A 19,090-nucleotide genomic window follows, 5' to 3' on the forward strand; every position below is an offset into this window, starting at 1 on the left:
AAAGTGCTGAGGCTGTTACTAAGTAAAAACCTGTCAAATATTTACTGAAAATAGAATGAGCCCCATGGCTTAAAGTGAAAACAGCGAGGAGAGGTGTACCACTTAAGCCGTGCCCAAGTGCCAAAGCAAATCTTACCTTTAAATCTGATTGAGTTGTCCTTCTTGAGGCTAAACTGATCCCTTATGGTTAACTTGTTTATGTCCCAACATTTTTTAAATGAGTACATTTAAGTTCTGTTAAGCAAATTTCTCAATTCAGACTTCAATTTGCTTTTGTTTTCATCAAAAAGAAGTCTCCTTTCTTTGAAGAAGGCCTGTTAGTTAATTCGTAGTAGTGAGTTCTAGACCAGTATGCCCGATTACTGAGGTTACAAGGTAGCGATCGGGTGAGAACGATTCCTGGCTTTTACCTATGATACCGTGTTAGAAATGTTGAATTCTGCTCCTAATATTATATCTGAGGAGGTATGTGATTTGAGAACTGCATCACAGTTGTGCCTGTGTGAAGTCTAACATTTGACAAATCCATAACCCAATGGAGCAAACTGTAAAGTTATGACCTGGGAGGTGCTCTTCCTTGCCTTGCTAACCATAACAACAACCTGTCACACAACTTTCCTTTTAACAAAGCCAGCAGTTTTGCTTTCTTAAACTTCATTCATATTTGGGTAGGTTAAGCTGCCACACATGTTAACTGTCAATAGTGCTCACACTGAAAATTCTTTTAAAAATTTTACATACCAAGTCTTTTTAAAAATAAATAGAGCTGGGGGAAAAATGGGCAAAGGACTTGACTAGGCATTCTCCAAAGAGGATACACGAATGGCCAATAAGCATGTGAAAAGGTGCTCATCTTAGCCACTAGGGAAACACCAATCAAAGCCACAGGAGCTTCCACTTCACGCCCGCTGGGGCGGCTGTAACAAAGACAGACTGCAAGTGCTGGCGCAGCTGTGGAGAAACCGGAGCCCTCGTACACTGCTGCTGGAACGCAAGATGATGCAGCCACTGTGAACAGTGCGGCGGTTCCTCGAAAAGCTAGACAGAGTTACCATGTGACCCAGCAATTCCACACCCAGGGGTATACCCAACAGAAATGAAAACCTATGCCCACAGAGAAACGTGTCCGTGCTCATGGAATGCTGCTCGTAACAGCCCCAAATCAAACAAGCCCGTCCGTTATGAGTCCACGAACAACACAACGCGGCCCTAGTCACCCCTGACCAGGAAGGAGGGTGTGACGTGCCCCAGCGTGGCTGAACCAGGAAAGCACCGTGCCAAGCGAGGGCAGCCAGACCACACAGGACATCTTGCAGGGTTCCATTTAATGAAATGTCCAAAATGAACACATCTATAGAGACAGAAAGTAGATTAGTGGTTGCCTACGGCGGGGGGGGGGGGGGTGTTGAGGGGGTTGGGGAGAAGTAGGGAATGGTGGTTTCTTTTTGAGATGGTGAAAAAATTGATTGTGGTTATGGTTGCACAACTCTGTGAATATACTAAAAACCACTGGATTATACAATTCAAATGGGTGAGCTGTCCAGTAAGTGAATTATATCTTTATGGGCTGTTAAAAAAGGGCATGCAAAAGAGATAATCTATAATTTACTTTTAACTAAAGAAAAATTTCCCCAAATCACAAATTACAGAAATCATTATCTGAAGAGTACCTGCTACCAGAAATCTATACCAACAGTTGGTTCCCATTACAATGAGGATATTAAATAAATCAATCATCACTAACTGTCCCAGCCAAAGTATTAAATAATTTATATAGGAGTTCATCTCTTTTAAAAAGAAATAGCTTAAACTTGGTATTTTTAAGGAGAACACTAATGTTAAATTTTATCACAACAAAATATGGAGCTGAATTCATAAATGCAAGCAGCATACAAAATTCATTTCCCTATTTTGTGGCTCTCAATTTCAATACTGAATTTGTATGTCACATGTCTTCAAATGCCATTTTAAGAAAAAAAGTTTTCCCCACTATGTGGGACAGGACTCCCAGGGATGAGCCTGGCCCTGACATCGTGGGGCTGAGAACATCTTCTTGACCAAAAAGGGGAAGAGAAATTAAACAAAGTTTCAGTGGCTAAGAGATTTCTTTCTGGAGGTTATTCTTATGCATTAAATAGCTATTCCTTTAAGTTTCTAGTGTATCAGACTAGCTAGTAGGAAACACCTGAATCCGTTGAGCAGCAACCCAGCAGCCTTGATTCTTGATGACGACTGTATAACTACATAGCTCTTATCGTGTGACCGTGTGAGAATGAAAATCTGTGACTGACACTCCCTTTATCCAGTATATGGGTAGATGAATAAGAAGATAATGACAGAAATATATATAAATAATAGGGGGGAAAGGGGTATGGGATGTTTTGGGTGTTTTTTTTATTTTTTTTTTAATTTTTATTATCATTATTTTTTTGGAGTAATGAAAATGTTCTAAAATTGACTGTGGTGATGAATGCACAACTATATGATGATACTGTGAGCCACTGATTGTATACTTTGGATGAATTATATGGTGTGTGAATATATCTCAATAAAACTGCATTTGAAAAAGAAGAAGAAAAGTTATTCAACTCATAATTTTCAAAAAGAGTTGATGTACTCCTAACCGTTATATTGCTGAGGCCGTTTCTCTTCATGGAACAGCTCTGAAATTTCACAGAGCAAATGAATGGACAAAATCTCTCAATAAACAGATATTATTTTACAGCCAGTATTTTAGAAACATGTATATTCTCCAGTATGCCTGCATTAAATACTACATCATTACAAAATAGCCATGAATAAAAGGAAGGAATTTCGATGCTCTTGAATATTAAGTTTCAATATCACAAAGATGGAAATTCATTCTAAAACAATATATTGATTTTACATAATGCCAATCCATTTACCAAGTAGATTATTTGGGAACTCGACAAAAGAATATTAAAGCACACCTGGAAAAATAAGTACAAAAGAATAGGAGGAAAATTCTGAAACAAAAATAAATCAGCAGTGGTTATTAGCCCTCTCATGTGTTTAAAGGATTATTTAGCTCCAAAAGTTTGGTATAAGCACAGGAATAGGCAAACAGAGCAAAAATGAAACAGAAGAGAGTCCAATAACTGACCTCAAACAATGGAAATTTAGGATAAATGGGTTCTTCCTTTCAAATGAGTGGGGAGAAAAAGGGTTCACTTAATAAATGATACTGAGACAAACGGCTAGTTGTTTCAGGATACATCAAAATCAATTCCAAATGAATCAAAAGTTTAAATAAATTTAAGCAAACAGAAAAGTATTAGGGGAAAAAAAAGGACTAGAAAAAAAACTTGAACAAAAGTGTGCATGTTTACGACACACATGATGACAGTCAGAAGGCCAAATCCTTCAATATACAAGCAAGCTGAATAGTAATAAACAAGCCAAAAGAAAAACAGAAAGATTCATGAAAAGACAACACACAGAAAAATTTAAATCAGTAAACATAAAACTTTTTATATCAAGGAACTGTGAATTAAAATATGATGACAAAGACTGGAAAAAATTATAAGTCTGATCATATCTTGTTGGAGGGATACAGAGAAACAGTCTATTAAAATACAAAAAATACCACAACACACTATTAGCGAGAGTGCAAATTAATACAACCTCCCTGGCAGGCAACTTGGCAATTACCTGTGAAAACTTCAAATGCATATCTGACCCGCAGTTATACTCTAGATAATCTTAAAGAGGAACACATAGCTCTCTGGGTGGAGGACCATGGTAGAGAATGTAAGTTCCACGATCTTCAGCCAGGGCTGCATGAATGAGCAGCGGCACGGACTGTGGGACACACACACACACACACAGGTATTGCCAACAATCCCCACAGAGAACTGGTGAAGTAAATTGCAGTGTAGTCAGATAATGGATGTAATATTATGCCACCACTAAAAATAACGAAGCATAGATCTATCTTCATGTTTCATTTCAGGAAGGCTGCATAATCGGTTACCAGCCATTTTCACCCCACCCAGTGCGGGGTGGAACAAGGGTGGAAGGAAAAAGGAATGAAATGAAATGAAATGAAATGAGATGAAATTTCATTCCTCCTCTTCCTGTACTGCGAGTTTTTTTTTCCCCCCCACCAAAAACATGCACTGTTTTTATTATAATGAAACAGAAGATACTGAAAATTCATGTTAGGGGAAAAAATCAAATGAGGAAAATATTTTAAAGGATAATTTTATTTGGGGGCAACTGCCCAACAGGTCACTTTCTTTTGAAGAACTAACGGATAATGCACATGATTATTAACGATTCCATGTTAAAATAAGCTATATACTGGAATAAACTTTCTTCTTGCTTGCTGTTAAGTCCTACATTTCCCCTTTGCACTAAAAACCACGTCCAATCAAATATTTTGCTGGCCCAGATTATTTCCTCCTTTGGATGCTCAAGGGGAGTCAGTAAAACAACTACAGAGAAAAGAAGGAAAGGTTCACAACAGGTTCTCAAATACGCGGGTGCATAATGACCACCTGAGGAGCTGATAAACATCTGGATTCCTAGAGCCCCCCACCCGGAAATGTGATGAAGCAAGTCTGTGGTAGGGTCTGGAATCCGCCCCATTTCTGTTGTTCTTCTTGACAGGCAATCCCAGTCATCTGACACAACAGCTCCTGGAATGCAGGCCCAGAGCGCTTCTCTGCAGGCTCAACTTGCTGACAAGGACTCGAGAGTGCTTGTGTGTCTGTGCTGGCTCTGGCCGGCATCACGCTACTGGTAATCTCGGTCAGAATTCCTTCTCACTCACAGCCACTCTCTGGGAGACTGCCGAGCATCAAGATTTCGCATATTACCTTGGATGGGCAGTAAGAGTGTGCCCGGATGGGCCACTGAGGGGGTGATGGGAAGACAGGGGCAAGTGAGGAGCTTGGGCTGACAGGTCCTCGGGCAGCCAAGAGAAGCACAGCGCGCTGTGGTCGAACTCCCACCCCCACCCTCACCCCCAAAGCTATCCATGTCCTAATCCTGGAACCTGTGAATGTTATGGGACCTGGTGGGGGTAGGCTGAGGTTGCTAAGCAGCAAACTTAAGAAGAAAATCCGGGACCATCCAGGTGGGCCCAGTGCAATCACAGGGCCCTGTAAGATGCAAGAGGGCCACGCACAGGAACACAGATGGCCTCCAGAAGCTGCAAAGGGCAGGGAAATGTCTTCCCTAGAGCCTCTGGAAAGAACACAGCCCTGCTGGGCCTGGATTTTAGCTCATTTTGGACTTTTGACCTCTGGAACTGTAAGATCCTACACTTGTATTGTTTTAAGCCACCAAGCTGGTGGCCATTTGTTTCAGCAGCTACAGGAAACTAATGCACATGCTGACAAATTAACGGCATAAAAAGACATCAGGAATTTTCTTACCTATATCCATAGGTCGTTCTGAATTTAAACTGTCCGTACTACCCTGATGGAGCTGAGCACCCAAGGATGGCTTTACTTGTTGATCCAATTTCCCAGTACTGACAGATCTGGAAAAGAAAAAAAAAAAGTGAAATTAACAATAGAAAATGACACTTTAAAAACAGCCAGATATTTAAATACTAAGGTTGATTTAAGCCAACCATGAAAGGGTTAAGGGGAAGCCAGAGAACAAGGAGACAAAAAATAGATACCAAACAATTCAGGGTGGAGATAAACTTCAGTAACTAAAATAAACAAAAAGCAGAAAAAGAATATTCAAGAAGCTCAGGAAGTGGTATATTTACACAGTCACAGGAAGTTACAGGAAGCATCTGTGATTTTCAGAGATTCTCAGCGTCTACAGTCCACAGCACTAACCACAGGCCACAGCCAGGTACTACAGGGATTCTGCCCCGTTGTATTTTTAACAGAAAGATGCGTCACATTACTGCTTCCGCGGCAGAGCCGGGAAGGAGAGGGCCTCTCCTACCTGCCAAAGGCTGCTCTGTGCTGCTCGGTCCGCTGCCTCTCCCCTCCGGGCACCAAGAGACAAGGGGCACACTCCCGGGTGTCACTCCCGTCCTTGGGCTGACCTTCAGCCGGACCCTGGCGTGTAACCAGAGCCAGCAGGTTGGAAGACGCCTGCGTTTTGGGGATTTTGAAAGGAGCTGTGGCCTAAGGAAACAGGAGTACAGTTAACGCAGTGTATGAGAGGTTCGGAACTGCCTGGCTGCACGGCACAGTGGACACAGCACAGACCGCAGTCAGTCAAACCTGGATTCAAGCACCCGCTTTCCCACACAGCCTGTGTGACATGGCAGTGCCTCGGCTCTCTCAGCCTCGACTTCCTTTCCCGTTTAATAGGGACAACAGTCATACCTACCATCGGAGGGCTATTCTGAGGATTAAGTGGGCTAATTTTGATATAAAGCACATACAGTCCACTGACACATAGTAATTGTTCATGAAAGTCCCGCTATCCTCCTCCTAAGTCCTTTCCACAAAGCACCATCCCAGTTCATGACCTGAACACACCTTGGTCGGAGAGCCGATGATTGTTGGCAAAGGAGTTTTAAAGAACCAGTCGGAGCTCCGGGGGGAGGACCCCATGTGCTTGGTGGGGGAGGTCCCGAGGCTGCCCGGCCGGCTGGGCTGGGGGGACGGGCTGTACCCGGCCCCAGCGTGGGAAGGACACACGGGGTCCGAGTGCTGCTTCCGGAGCTTCTGCTTGTTCTGGTAGATGTCGGTGAGGGTGGGGGCGCTCTGCAGCCTGGCACCCAGCAAGAGAGACTGTGGCGACTGAGCCTGCGGCACCGGAGAACCTACCACGAAAACGGGCACAGTATTACCGGGAAGGGAAGGGCAGAAGCTTAAGAATTAACAAGAACCAGTAACATGTGAACTCTGACCAATGTCCCATGCATCATGAGGTCTTCTAAAAGCAGTTTATTCGGAAGAGACCGTTTCCTGGCATCTTTACAGAACAGGGACAAGGACACCATCTGGTATTCTCAGGGAGGAGGATCTCATGACAGGACGACCAGAAACAACTCAGATAAATGCAAGGTCTGATCAGCACCAAAAAGAGAGCTCTAGATAATGGTTAAAGATAATGAAAACAACAAAAGTCGTCAATGAACAGGATGATTTCTACTCTTTTTACGAATACATGCTTGGATAAATCAATGTGATTATTCTCTTTTCTCACACAGTTAACTAAAAGAAACTTTCCAAACCCAGAAAAATACCCTATTCAAAATAACAAACACAAAACCAAACATAGAGAAAAGGAAGAAAAAAGATCAGAACCATAACGCATCTTTCATGGATTTGACTTCATTTGTCTAAAAATAGCTAGCATAGGAGAGTTTTTGTATTTTGTCAGTTTCGTGAATGACACATTCAGAACCAGAAGCATCCGTGACCTCCACAAAGCCAGCACTCGACCGCGGAGAATCCTGCTTAAGGGGACTGCGGGACACTGATTACGTGCTTCAACTTGGCGGGCCTGGGCTGGGGGACCTGATCAGCCCCTGGGGAGGGTGGTGGGCACGGGCGACAGCGCCCTCCGCAGCCCCCCGGGCCTGGGAAAGTGAGGCCGGAGGCAGGCCCCATTTCCTCACCCAAAATAACACTGTTAGGGGAGGCTTGCCGGAAGGAACCGCCTTTTCCCCACCCCCTTATCTTGCCCGGACACTCCCCGTTGCCAGTGCAACTCCCATTACCACCAGTGCGCATACATTGTTGCCAGACACCGTTACCGGAGCAACTCTCGCCCCTTTTCAATCAACCTCCGCGCCCTCTCAGAACCAATCCAAGCCTTTAACCTCTACAGCTACCCCGCCCTCTAAACGCCCGATATAAGCTTGTACTCTCCCCTAATAAAGGCTCTCTCTCTCTTAGCTTCTTCACCCTAAAAGAACCGTGTCCCGCCTGTTCCTTTCTCGCCGCCCTCCATACTTTGCACGCCTACGCCGGGGACCAAACCCAGTCCCCCGCCTCGCCCTCGCCTCCGGGAAAGAGCCCCCGCCGCCGGTACCCTCCAAGCAATCCTGAGAGCCTAAGATTTAACAACCGGCCGCCACCTCCCCCCCCCCCAGACGAATCAACTGCAACCGCAGGGGACAACACGTCAAGAGCCTGGGGAGGTGGGTCCCCCTTTTCCTCTCATGAACCGTGTTGCCAACCTCAGCTCCACTAAGCCTTGAGTGCCAGTGACAAATTCTCGGGAGCTTCTTGAAAGCCAAACTACCATCAGTAACATTAAGGACATCCAAATATTTTTAGTAACCACCACCTTTCCAAAAACAGACTAAGAGCTTTGCTACTGACCACTCCTAGCTTAATCTCACCCAAACCTGAGATTCAATCTTTCAGAACTGTGTTCTGCTCTCTATAGAAATAGACAAATAAAATCAGTGGCAAAATGTTGATTCTGGAGAGTGTTAGTTATTCAATTTTGAAGAAAACACAAAATATGAAAAACCAAAGTCAAGAAAGAGTGCTTTTCTAAATAATACAGGGTTTTCTTATGGCCAACTCCTAAATGTAGAAATAGAATTTGGCTTCTAAAAGTATGATTTATACAGATCTTTTCAAAAATATATATATTATAAAATAAAGCAAATAAATATTTCTTTTTTTACCCAATGGTGACTGTCAGCTCTTACCTAGAATAGTATTAACCAAAGGAATGAAACCTCATTTTCTAGACTGATTTTCATTATCAGAGTGACAGTGACCAAAATTTGGCTTGTTATTTAGTTCCTAACGCTTATTTTCATCAAGGAATCTTATACCCAAAAGGAGAGGCCCACTAGCTACATGATCTGCTGAAAGGTATTATACCAGGGATGTAAATGGACGGCAGAGGAACTACTTCAGGCCGACAAGGCAGGAGACGTGACCCCAGCCCACCCGTGCCCTGTGACGGCGCCTGCACGTGCCTCCTACCTGAGGAGCTCCCGCTCCTGGGCTCGTGGCCCTGGGGTCGCCCACAGCAGCACTGCGACAACTGCTCCGGAACGGCACCCACTGCAGAGAGGAAGGGGGTGGAGGAAGACTGAAAAATAAGCACACAGGAAACAGGCCGCACATGCACAAATCACACGGTATGTTACGGTTCACAAAACCTCACTTAGGAGAGGCTAGGCCTCCCTATGGTTGTGCCTAAGAGCCTCCTCCCGAATGCCTCTTTGTTGCTCAGATGTGGCCCTGTCTCTCTAGCTAAGCCAACTTGAAAGGTGAAATCACTGCCCTCCCCCCTACGTGGGATCAGACACCCAGGGGAGTGAATCTCCCTGGCAACGTGGAATATGACTCCCGGGGAGGAATGTAGACCCGGCATCGTGGGACGGAGAACAACTTCTTGACCAAAAGGGGGATGTGAAAGGAAATGAAATAAGCTTCAGTGGCAGAGAGATTCCAAAAGGAGCCGAGAGGTCACTCTGGTGGGCACTCTTACACACACTTTAGACAACCCTTTTTAGGTTCTAAAGAATTGGGGTAGCTGGTGGTAGATACCTGAAACTATCAAACTACAACCCAGAACCCATGAATCTCGAAGACAGTTGTATAAAAATGTAGCTTATGAGGGGTGACAATGGGATTGGGAAAGCCATAAGGACCACACTCCACTTTGTCTAGTTTATGGATGGATGAGTAGAAAAATAGGGGAAGGAAACAAACAGACAAAGGTACCCAGTGTTCTTTTTTACTTCAATTGCTCTTTTTCACTCTAATTATTATTCTTGTTATTTTTGTGTGTGTGCTAATGAAGGTGTCAGGGATTGATTTGGGTGATGAATGTACCACTATGTAATGGTACTGTGAACAATCGAAAGTACGATTTGTTTTGTATGACTGCGTGGTATGTGAATATATCTCAATAAAATGAAGATTTAAAAAAAAAAATCAGTGAAATATAATAAGAAATTTGGTTACTTTAAAAAGTTGGGTTATATGTAATTTTTACTTTTTCTCATTGAAACTTTTATATGTTTTCCAAATTTTATTCAAGGAGCATATATTTGTGTTGTAATCAGAAAATAAACAATAAACATTATTTTTACTGTTATCTCTAAAAAAAAAAAAAATTAGTATTGTTGATATTCTACCTTTGCATCATGCTCTTAAATGGCTTGGCATGGCACCATTACCAATGTTATCTGTATTTGAAATTTTGATATTTTGTTCACCATGGACTTTTTGCATTACTTTTGATTTTTTAAAACCTTGCATTCAAATACTATTTCCTGAGTTTTTTGGTGCCCCTTAAATTTGGGGCCCAAGGTAAATGCCTCACTATCCTTCCCTGCTTTAAAACCTGAAGCACACTTTTTCCCTTTAATTATTATTCTGGTTATTTTTGTGCGTGTGGTGGTGAGGGTGTTGGGGATTGATTTTGGTGGTGAGTGTGCAGCTGTGTGGCAGTGCTGTGAACAATCGAATGTATGATTTGTTTTACATGACTGTGTGGTATGTGAATATATCTCAATAAAATGAATATTAAAAAAAAAAAAAAAAACCTCACTTAGCAAAGATTCAGTTCAACTAACACTAACTGAGACCAATGGGGTTCATTAAGATAAAAAATAACCCATAGAATGCACGTGATGGCATTCAGTCCCCACCAGGAAACCAGGCTCATCTCCCCAGCTCAAGATCCTTAATTTAATCACATCTGCCAAGACCCTTTTCCCCAATAAGGTAAAATTTGTAGGTTCCAGGGATTAGGACCTTTTCCAAATTTGCTGGCTCTAGGAATTAGGACTTGGTACCTCTGGGAGCCGCCTTGCAGCCCACTGTGGCCAGCGAGATCAGAGCATGTGCGCCCTCATCTCCATCAGAGAGGGTTTCTGAAACCCTTAAGGAGGGCTCCCAACGTAAGATATAGTTGGGGAGGTAAGAGCAATGTTCCTTAATCAGAATTGGGGAAGACAGAACGCCCAAAAAACACCCATAAACCCCATCTTGAAACCAGATCATCAGGAAAGAAGGCCGTGTAAATAAACAAATGCTGTAGAGGTGTGTGTACCTGGCAGAGGTCGCACAAACAGTGACAAAGCGGGGCTCGTGGCAGCTGTGGAAAGGCTCAGACCTTCAAAGGAGCCTGCTGCAGCCAGCAGTCGTGCCAGGGCCATGCTCCCCCAGGGCTGCTCCCAGCCGAGAGACCGAGCGTGTCGGGGGCACTAAGCCAAGCCCACAAGCGGGTCTGCAAATTCCTCTAAGTGACAGCCAGTGCTTGGGGCCACGCCCTCGGTCACCTGCACCCTCCCCTGTACTGTTCACGGTGTTTCCCCCAGTAACTCTAATGCCATCTCTCTCTCCGAGAACCCAAACTAGCACGGAGGGAGTGCTGAGGTTACTTCAGGGAGTTTAAGCAGACAAGAGACAAGTCTATCAAAAGAAGGGGCACTGACCAAGTCTTTAGGGAAGCAGGCAGAAGGGCCTTTCCTTGAGCGCAAGGATAAGGTTTAACCCCCATCTTCAGAGACTCTGGAAGGCCCCAGAGGTTGCTGCAGGGGTGGGGGTGGGGGGGCATGATTTTGTTTCAAGTGTTTTCAGCTACAAACAGCACCAAAATATTGCACTGGGAGGTTTGGTAATTTAAACTTATTTTTTGAAACACTGTATCTGTGTTATTTACTTACTTCACAGAGCTCCTGGGCACCTGCCACCCTTCCTCTCTGCCACCCTGAGATTTCTTCCCATTCCACCTTATACTCCTTTGGCAGTGCTGACCAGGGGTGGGAAGGAAACATTTTTTGCAAGTTTGGGGCCGGCTGCCATGAAGCCCTCTGCTTTCCACACGCCCTCTGTGGTCCCAGCTGCCCTGGCCCTCTTGCATGTATGCTGGAATTCAAGCATTTTCTTGCTCTCTCACTTTCACTAAAGGTGTGGTTTGTGATTTTTCTGTTGGGTCGTTTGCTTTGCGTTAGTTGCTTGGTTGGTTTTAACACTCTGCTTGCTGCTGTGTGTGGTTTCCAGGAAAAGTGGAAAGGCCTTTACCTGAGCTATCGCCCTATTCCTACTGAAGCTGGAAGGCCCCACGTGGACGTAACTGGTGCCATATTTTAATTCCCATAAACCTGAGTAGGATAGGCATTTTACGCACTTTAACCTAGGATTTCTGACTTTGTGTTTCGAGTCCAAACCCAAGGAGATGTTTTCCATACATAAGATCCACTGATATGACTATATTTCCACCAGAGGTCCTAACAGATCTACACAGTGACCCTCCAGAGGGCCTGGGGTGGGAGAGTCAGAGGGATGGACGTGGCTGCCAGCCAGGGAGAACCACGGCCATCCCAAGCCACTGTTTCTAAAGGGGGTGCGTCATGTCAGCTTTGTTGTGGTGCAGGAAAGGTTGAAAACAGCTGCTTTTGATCCTCCTTACCCAAAGGAGAAGGAGAGTAAGGCCTGGAGGACCCAGCAGACAGCCTTCGTCCAGCTGTTTGTGCTGTGTCTGCTGGAACTGGGGAGCAGGATCCCAGCCGGAGGAAACCTAGAGGGCTGGTGTTAGACCTTCTCACCACTGCAGATCTGGAAAGAAAAGGAAAATTACCCACTTCCAGGAAATCACCTTCATCACTGCACGTGTTGACACATCACCTTCCTTCATCGTTTCTAACCAACCATGCCAACATAAGATGAGATCTTTAAGTAAAAACTAATTTCCTCAACAGGTGATCAATTTTCCTACGTAATTTTTATTTACATACCTACTATTTACATCCCCCTTATTCAAAACATGATTTGACAAACAGCTTTGTGATAGTATTTGGCAGTTATAATTGTAAAGAAAGACTTCATTTTACCTGTGCAATCAATGAATAAGAGAATTCAGGGAACCTAAGGGAGAGACTGCAGATAGTACTCTAATAGTGACAGAGAAAGGGCTAAAAGAACTCTCTTAAATCATGTGTGTTCAGTCTCTAAGGAAATCAGACACAATTTCCCCAGCATTTTATTATAGGACCAAACTCGTCCCACAACTTTCAGTTAATCAATATACTATGCAAGGATGAGAATTAAACTCTCCTAGTGAAACATCTAATTGTCCTCTTTTAGGGAACTTGAATCAAACAACCAGCACAGTCATATTGAACACTTACCATAGACCCAGTTATAAGACGCAGTATTATAAGGGACATACATAAGAGCAGTATAAAAAGGTAGTTTTTTTTTCATGTTTCCTTTTCTAATGTTACTTTTTATCACAGTAACACGCACAGTCTAAAAATAAAATAGCACAACAGAGATTAAACAAGTCCACAATTCCTTGCTTGTAATTCTGAAATCCAAACAAGTTTTAAAAGTCAAAGGTCTTTTCATCAAGTATTTTGGTGACAAAATCTGACCACATCAGAATTCATTCGGGAGCAAATTCTGACAGGGAGGCCGTTCGTGCCAGACGGTAGAGCCACTGGAGTGTTGAGTCCATTCAGTGTGAATATGCAGCCGTTTCACTGAAAGTCAGTCAATACGTTGGCCTTCACTAGAGGGTATCATGATATTCAGTATACTTCTCCAAGATCTGAGAAATTCTGATTTCAGAAACCTTCTGGCACCCAAGGTCCCAGATAGAAATGCCTGGACCTGTAACGGACAAGAGCCCCAGCCCTCCGCGGCACACTCCCCACTCCTCACAAAACACCTGGTTCCACCACAAACATTTACAAAACCGTTTCATAAATCTCGATCGTAGAGTCCACTGATTACTAATAAGAGTAATAACTTTACAGCGAGGGTAGGGATGAGGTGGGGACTGGCATAATTTCTCATCTTTCATACAGAAAGTCAGCAGTTAATGCTTCAAACTGACAAATTTAGAAATAGTATCACAAGTGTATTTAAAAACTGTGTGGGTAAATGCCAGAAAAAACAGCTAAAAGTTTTTTTCTACCTCTACGTATTATCTTCCGGCAAGACTGCATCACAAGCCTCTCTTGGCCCCCTTCTTTCCGGAGACGCCTCTCGAGCGCTGCCTCCTCCTTCCGAGGCCTTCTGCACAGCTGTCACCGGGGCATCTATTTACCACCCCCAGATCCTGCGTCTTTCTCCATTCTTTCACTTCCAGCCTCTTCATGCCTTCAAATCTGAACTGTGTCTCCTGTAGACAGTATATTTTTGGATGTTGCTTTCATACACAATCTGACAATCTCTGTCTTCTCAACAGAGTGTTTAATGTAATTATCGAGAGGGCAGAATTTATGTCTATTTGTTTTCTGTGTGTCAAGACTTTTTGGTTCTTCTCTTTCACTTTTACTGCCTTGTGTGTTATACAGATTTTTTAGTTCATCGTTTTAATCCTTCTGCTTATATATTTTAGTTATTTTTGTAATGGTTGATCTAGAGATTTCAATATTCATCTTTATCACAATCTACTTCATATTAATACTGACTTAATACCACTAACACATTGCAACTTTGCACCAATACAGTTCCATTTCCTTCTTCTTTTGTGCTATTATTGTCTATATAGTATATCCATATATGTTACAAATCTAACAATACATTGTTATAGCTATTGCTTTAAACAATTTTTTTAAAGAAATTAAGAGATGACACAAACCATATTATTTTCCTAGTGCTGCCAGGAACCTGGATGATTAAGAGAAATTTATCCTCATAGTTGAGGAGGCCAGGAGTCTGAAACTAAGGTGCCCACAGGGTTCGTTCCTCCTAGACGCTCTGGGAGGGATCTCCCCGGCCTGCTCTCCCCGCCGGCAATCCTCGGCACTGCCAGGCTCGTCGCCACAGCGCCTTGTCCGTGTCTCTCTTCATGCTCCCCTCTTCTTGTAAGGCATCACTCTCTGCATCTGGGGCCACCCGAACACATCCAGTGTGAGCTCACCTCCACCTTCAACCTGTGACGTCCATCAAGACCTTACTTCCATATATTGAGTTTCTAGGTGGACATGAATTTTGGGGGGGCCCTACTCCACCTGCAACACACACTTATGTGTATGTATATATATACGTATGTGTGTACACATATTCAATCTTTTGAGTTTTACCCACATTTTTACTATTTCCTGTGGTCTCCATTCCTGTGATTCAAGTTACCCTGTGTGTCATTTCCTTTCAGCCTAAAGGAGGTCCTATAATCGTGTCTTGTAGGGCAGGTCTGCTAGCAAGAATCCTCCTGGTTTTTGTTCAGCTGTGAATGTCTTAACTTTCACTGGATTTAGAGCTCTTGGTTGACTGGTTTTTCGTTTCTACTTTTAGGCTTTCAGCCCTTTGAAGTGTGTCCCCCCACCACCTCCTGGCCTCCCAGTTTGTCAGCCACGCGTCACATTGATGATGTATTTTTTTCTGCCCCTTCCTCTCCTCCCCTCCTGAGAACCCATTAGAGAACCCACATCCTCTGCTGTGATGCTGGACATCATCCTGGGGTCTCTGAGGCCGGATCCATCCTCTTCCTTCTTCTTTCTCTCTGTTCTTCAGACTGCACAGTCTCTACCACTGTGTCTTCAAGTTCACCAATTCTTTCTTCTGCCATCTTGAATCTGTTGTTGAGTCTATCTTATCAATTTTCCATTTTGGTTATATTGTACTTTTCAACCTCAGAATTTCCATTTGGTTCTTTTTTCTAGCTTCTATTTCTCTACTGATATTCCCTGATATTCATGTCTTTAAAAAGGGTTTGCAAAGGAGAGGCTAGGCCCCCTATAATTGTGCCTAAGAGCCTCCTCCCGAATGCCTCTTTGTTGCTCAGATGTGGCCCTCTCTCTCTAACTAAGCCAACTTGGCAGGTGAAAACACTGCCCTCCCCACTACGTGGGATCAGACACCCAGGGGAGTGAATCTCCCTGGCAACCTGGAATATGACTCCCGGGAAGGAATGTAGACTCGGCATCGTGGGATAGAGAACATCTTCTTGACCAAAAGGGAGAAATGAAAGGAAATGAAATAAGCTTCAGTGGCAGAGAGATTCCAAAAGGAGCCGAGAGGTCACTCTGGGGGGCACTCTTATTCACAATACAGACAACCCTTTTTAGGTTCTAATGAATTAGGGTAGCTGGTGGTAGATACCTGAAACTATCAAACTACAATCTAGAATCCATGAATCTTGTAGACGATTGTATAAAAATGTAGCTTATGAGGGGTGACAATGGGATTGGGAAAGCCATAAGGACCACAGTCCCCTTTGTCTAGTTTATGGATGGATGAGTAGAAAAACGGGGGAAGGAAAAAAACAAACAAACAAAGGCACCCAGTGTTTTTACTTTAATTGCTCTTTTTCACTTTAATTATTACTCTTGTTATTTTTGTATGTGTGGTAATGAAGGTGTCAGGAATTGATTTTGGTGATGAATGCACAACTATGTAATGGTACTGTGAACAACTGAATGTACGCTTTGTTTTGTATGACTGCATGGTATGTGAATATATCTCAATAAAATGAATATTAAAAAAACAAATTAATAAATTTTAAAAAACAGGAAAAAAAAGTCACTGCCATGGTATTTTCTTTTAATTCTCTGAACATGTTTACAATAGCTGCTTTGAAGTCCTTGTTTGCCAACTGCACTATCTGGGCTCAGTCAGATACTGACTTTTTCTACTTTTTTCTCCGATCAGGGATCACTTTTTCCTATTTCTTTGCATGTCTCCTAACTTTTTACTGAAAAGTGGACATTTCAGGTAACAGACTGTAGTAACTCTGAGTTCTGAATTATTTTTCTGTGGGGATTCTTTACTTCTGTAAGATGCCTGGATTTAAATAGCACTGACTCCTCCGTGGTATACATTTACTGACATCTGTGCTCTATAGTGTGTTTTTTTTTTCTTTTTTTTTTGGACTAGTTTCCTACCTAGGGGCCACCCTGTGTCTGCCTAGCTTAGTAATTACCTGATGATTGGGCAGAGGCTGTACTAAACACCATGACCCACGGGGCTCTCTGCCAATCAATCTGAATATGAACCTGGTAGAGCACACTCAAAATTCAGCCAACTCACACATCTCCCTCAGATTTTACTTTCTGTTGAATTTTCTCAGGCTTCCCCTGTATATGCACGTGGTTTCCCACACGTTCAGGGATATGTGAAGAACTCAGCTGGCCCTCCTATTGTTTTCTCATTCCCAGAACCTCCATGTTAACTTTGTGGCTGGACCACCACTCACCCCAACCAGGAATGTAACCTCATGCAGCAAAGCTGCAGTTTCCCCATTAATTTCCTGATTTTGCCTCTCTCTCGCGCGTGTTTCATGGCCATCCCCAGCTGACTAAACTACTGTCCTCTGAGATGGATGTGGGGTGGGACCGGGTGAAAGCAGCAGCTGCAAGGTGAGAAGGACACAGGCACTCCTTGTTCTTACCCAAAGCACGAGCCATTTTTCAAGATCACTTTTCAATTTGTACTTTGCCTTTTGCCAGCCTCCACATCTTTTTTTGCTCCTGTTCAAGGTATCTATTCACTGTCTTCTAGCACCTGGCATTCTTCTGCTTAATGCCAATACCATTCTCTGGCAGGTTTCAGGATCTCCCTTTATTCCTGTGTTTTTTGTTTGTTTGTTTTCTGAAACCCATAGTGATATGGCAATATAGTCACAGGGTACAAATACAATGTAAATATAAAATAAAATTACATATAGTGAAGTCTCCTTCCCACTCTTGCATTCTCTCTGCCTAATTCCCAGCACTCCCCAATCCTACTCATGAAGTAACCGCTGTTTTTAGTTTTAAGACTATCCTTCCAGAGCTTCTTTATGCATATACAAGCACACTGAATATAAAGTCAATTCCCCTTGTTTTTACATAAAAGGTCTTTTGCATCTCTGGTGCTCTTTACACTGCTAAAAATTTTTGAGAACCCCAAAATGTTCGGCTTATATAACTTATACATATTGATATTTACAATATTAGAAATTAAAACTGAAAAAATTTTAATTTCTTACTTCATTAAAACACTCATCACATATAATATAAATAACATGATTTGATGAAAAATAACTATATTCCAAATTATTTATCTCTGAAACAAAATAAATTAGTGAGAAGTGTGCCATTATTTTACATTTTTGCAAATCTCTAATATCTGGCTGAATAAAAGACAGCTGGATTCTCATAACTGCCTCCGCATTCAATCTGTTATTCGGTATACTGTAATGGACGCAATATCTTCTCCATCCCTGAGAGTCCTGTTTTTGTTTTTTTTTTATTAAGTTTTCTTCTTTTCTCTGCATTCTTGCTACTCCCTCCTGGTTTGGGTTTTCCCTTTCAGCTTATCCCTCACTTCCTCCCTCCACCCGGGCTCACTGCGGCCCCGTGGGGCAGGGGCTCCTGTTCTGCCAGCACTCCCGCCCGCACACACACCGACACCTGCCCTGCTGGAGCACGTGCCCCTCTCTTCGGTCTCTTCCTGCTTCCCAAATTACCACCTACTCAACACCTACTCCTATTTTTTTCTGTCTTTCTGGACTTATACATTTGTCATTCCTTTGCCACCACCTCACTGGGGTCTCAGGATGTAGATGAAATAAATACACATAAATAATCTGCTACACCTGATGGGATTTCATCTCCTAAAGTTCTCCCCTCACTTCTCAAAACTAATTTTACTTGGGGACAAATACATACATATGCATCCTATATTATTCTGCCAACCATTTAAATGGACCCATCACAAAAGATTTTTTATTGTCCAATTTTGTACAATGTCTCACAGATAAATTTAAGAGTCTAAATAAGTGTACCCTGGAAAGTAACAGACCTTTCAATAATGACAACAAAAGTTTTTAAGACAAAAATTTTAAAAGGAAACTAAGTACTGGCTTACCTTGGAGACCCATGTGGATTTGCGCCAGAGCTGGCAGGAGACGTAAGGTTCTGCTCGATGCGCTGATAGTTCCTCACCTGAGTCGGAACTGGGACGGGTGCCGTCTCACTGTGAGGAGACATGGCAGGCTGGCACTGCCTGCAACCACAATATTTAAAAAGGAAAGAAAAACTGGTTAAGACCTTTTTCTTCCATGTGACCCATTGGTGATATTTAGAGAAAATTCCAGAAAAAGACGAATGCTCAGTTCTGTATGTGAATAAGAAATAATCTTGTTAGAAACACATAAAACCAATACCAAGCCCACTCAACTGGAAAGAACAGTGTCTTCAACAAATGGTGCTGGGAGAACTGGGAATCCA

The 19,090-nt window shown here is 43.0% G+C and overlaps 1 protein-coding gene across 1 annotated transcript in view; it reads right to left on the minus strand.

Moving 5' to 3' along the window:
• ULK2 (unc-51 like autophagy activating kinase 2) overlaps positions 1–19,090 on the minus strand; it is a 91,467-nt gene that overhangs the window by 16,454 nt on the left and 55,923 nt on the right. The window contains exons 15-20 of the mRNA XM_037808290.1: positions 18,729–18,866; positions 12,340–12,485; positions 8,895–8,975; positions 6,477–6,763; positions 5,932–6,116; positions 5,403–5,509 (exon numbers count right to left, since the gene is read on the minus strand). Of these exons, the coding sequence (XP_037664218.1) occupies positions 5,403–5,509; positions 5,932–6,116; positions 6,477–6,763; positions 8,895–8,975; positions 12,340–12,485; positions 18,729–18,866 (944 nt within the window). The remainder of the gene's footprint in view (positions 1–5,402; positions 5,510–5,931; positions 6,117–6,476; positions 6,764–8,894; positions 8,976–12,339; positions 12,486–18,728; positions 18,867–19,090) is intronic.

This window comes from Choloepus didactylus, chromosome 18 (genome assembly GCF_015220235.1).
Source record: "Choloepus didactylus isolate mChoDid1 chromosome 18, mChoDid1.pri, whole genome shotgun sequence".
NCBI lineage: Eukaryota > Metazoa > Chordata > Mammalia > Pilosa > Megalonychidae > Choloepus > Choloepus didactylus.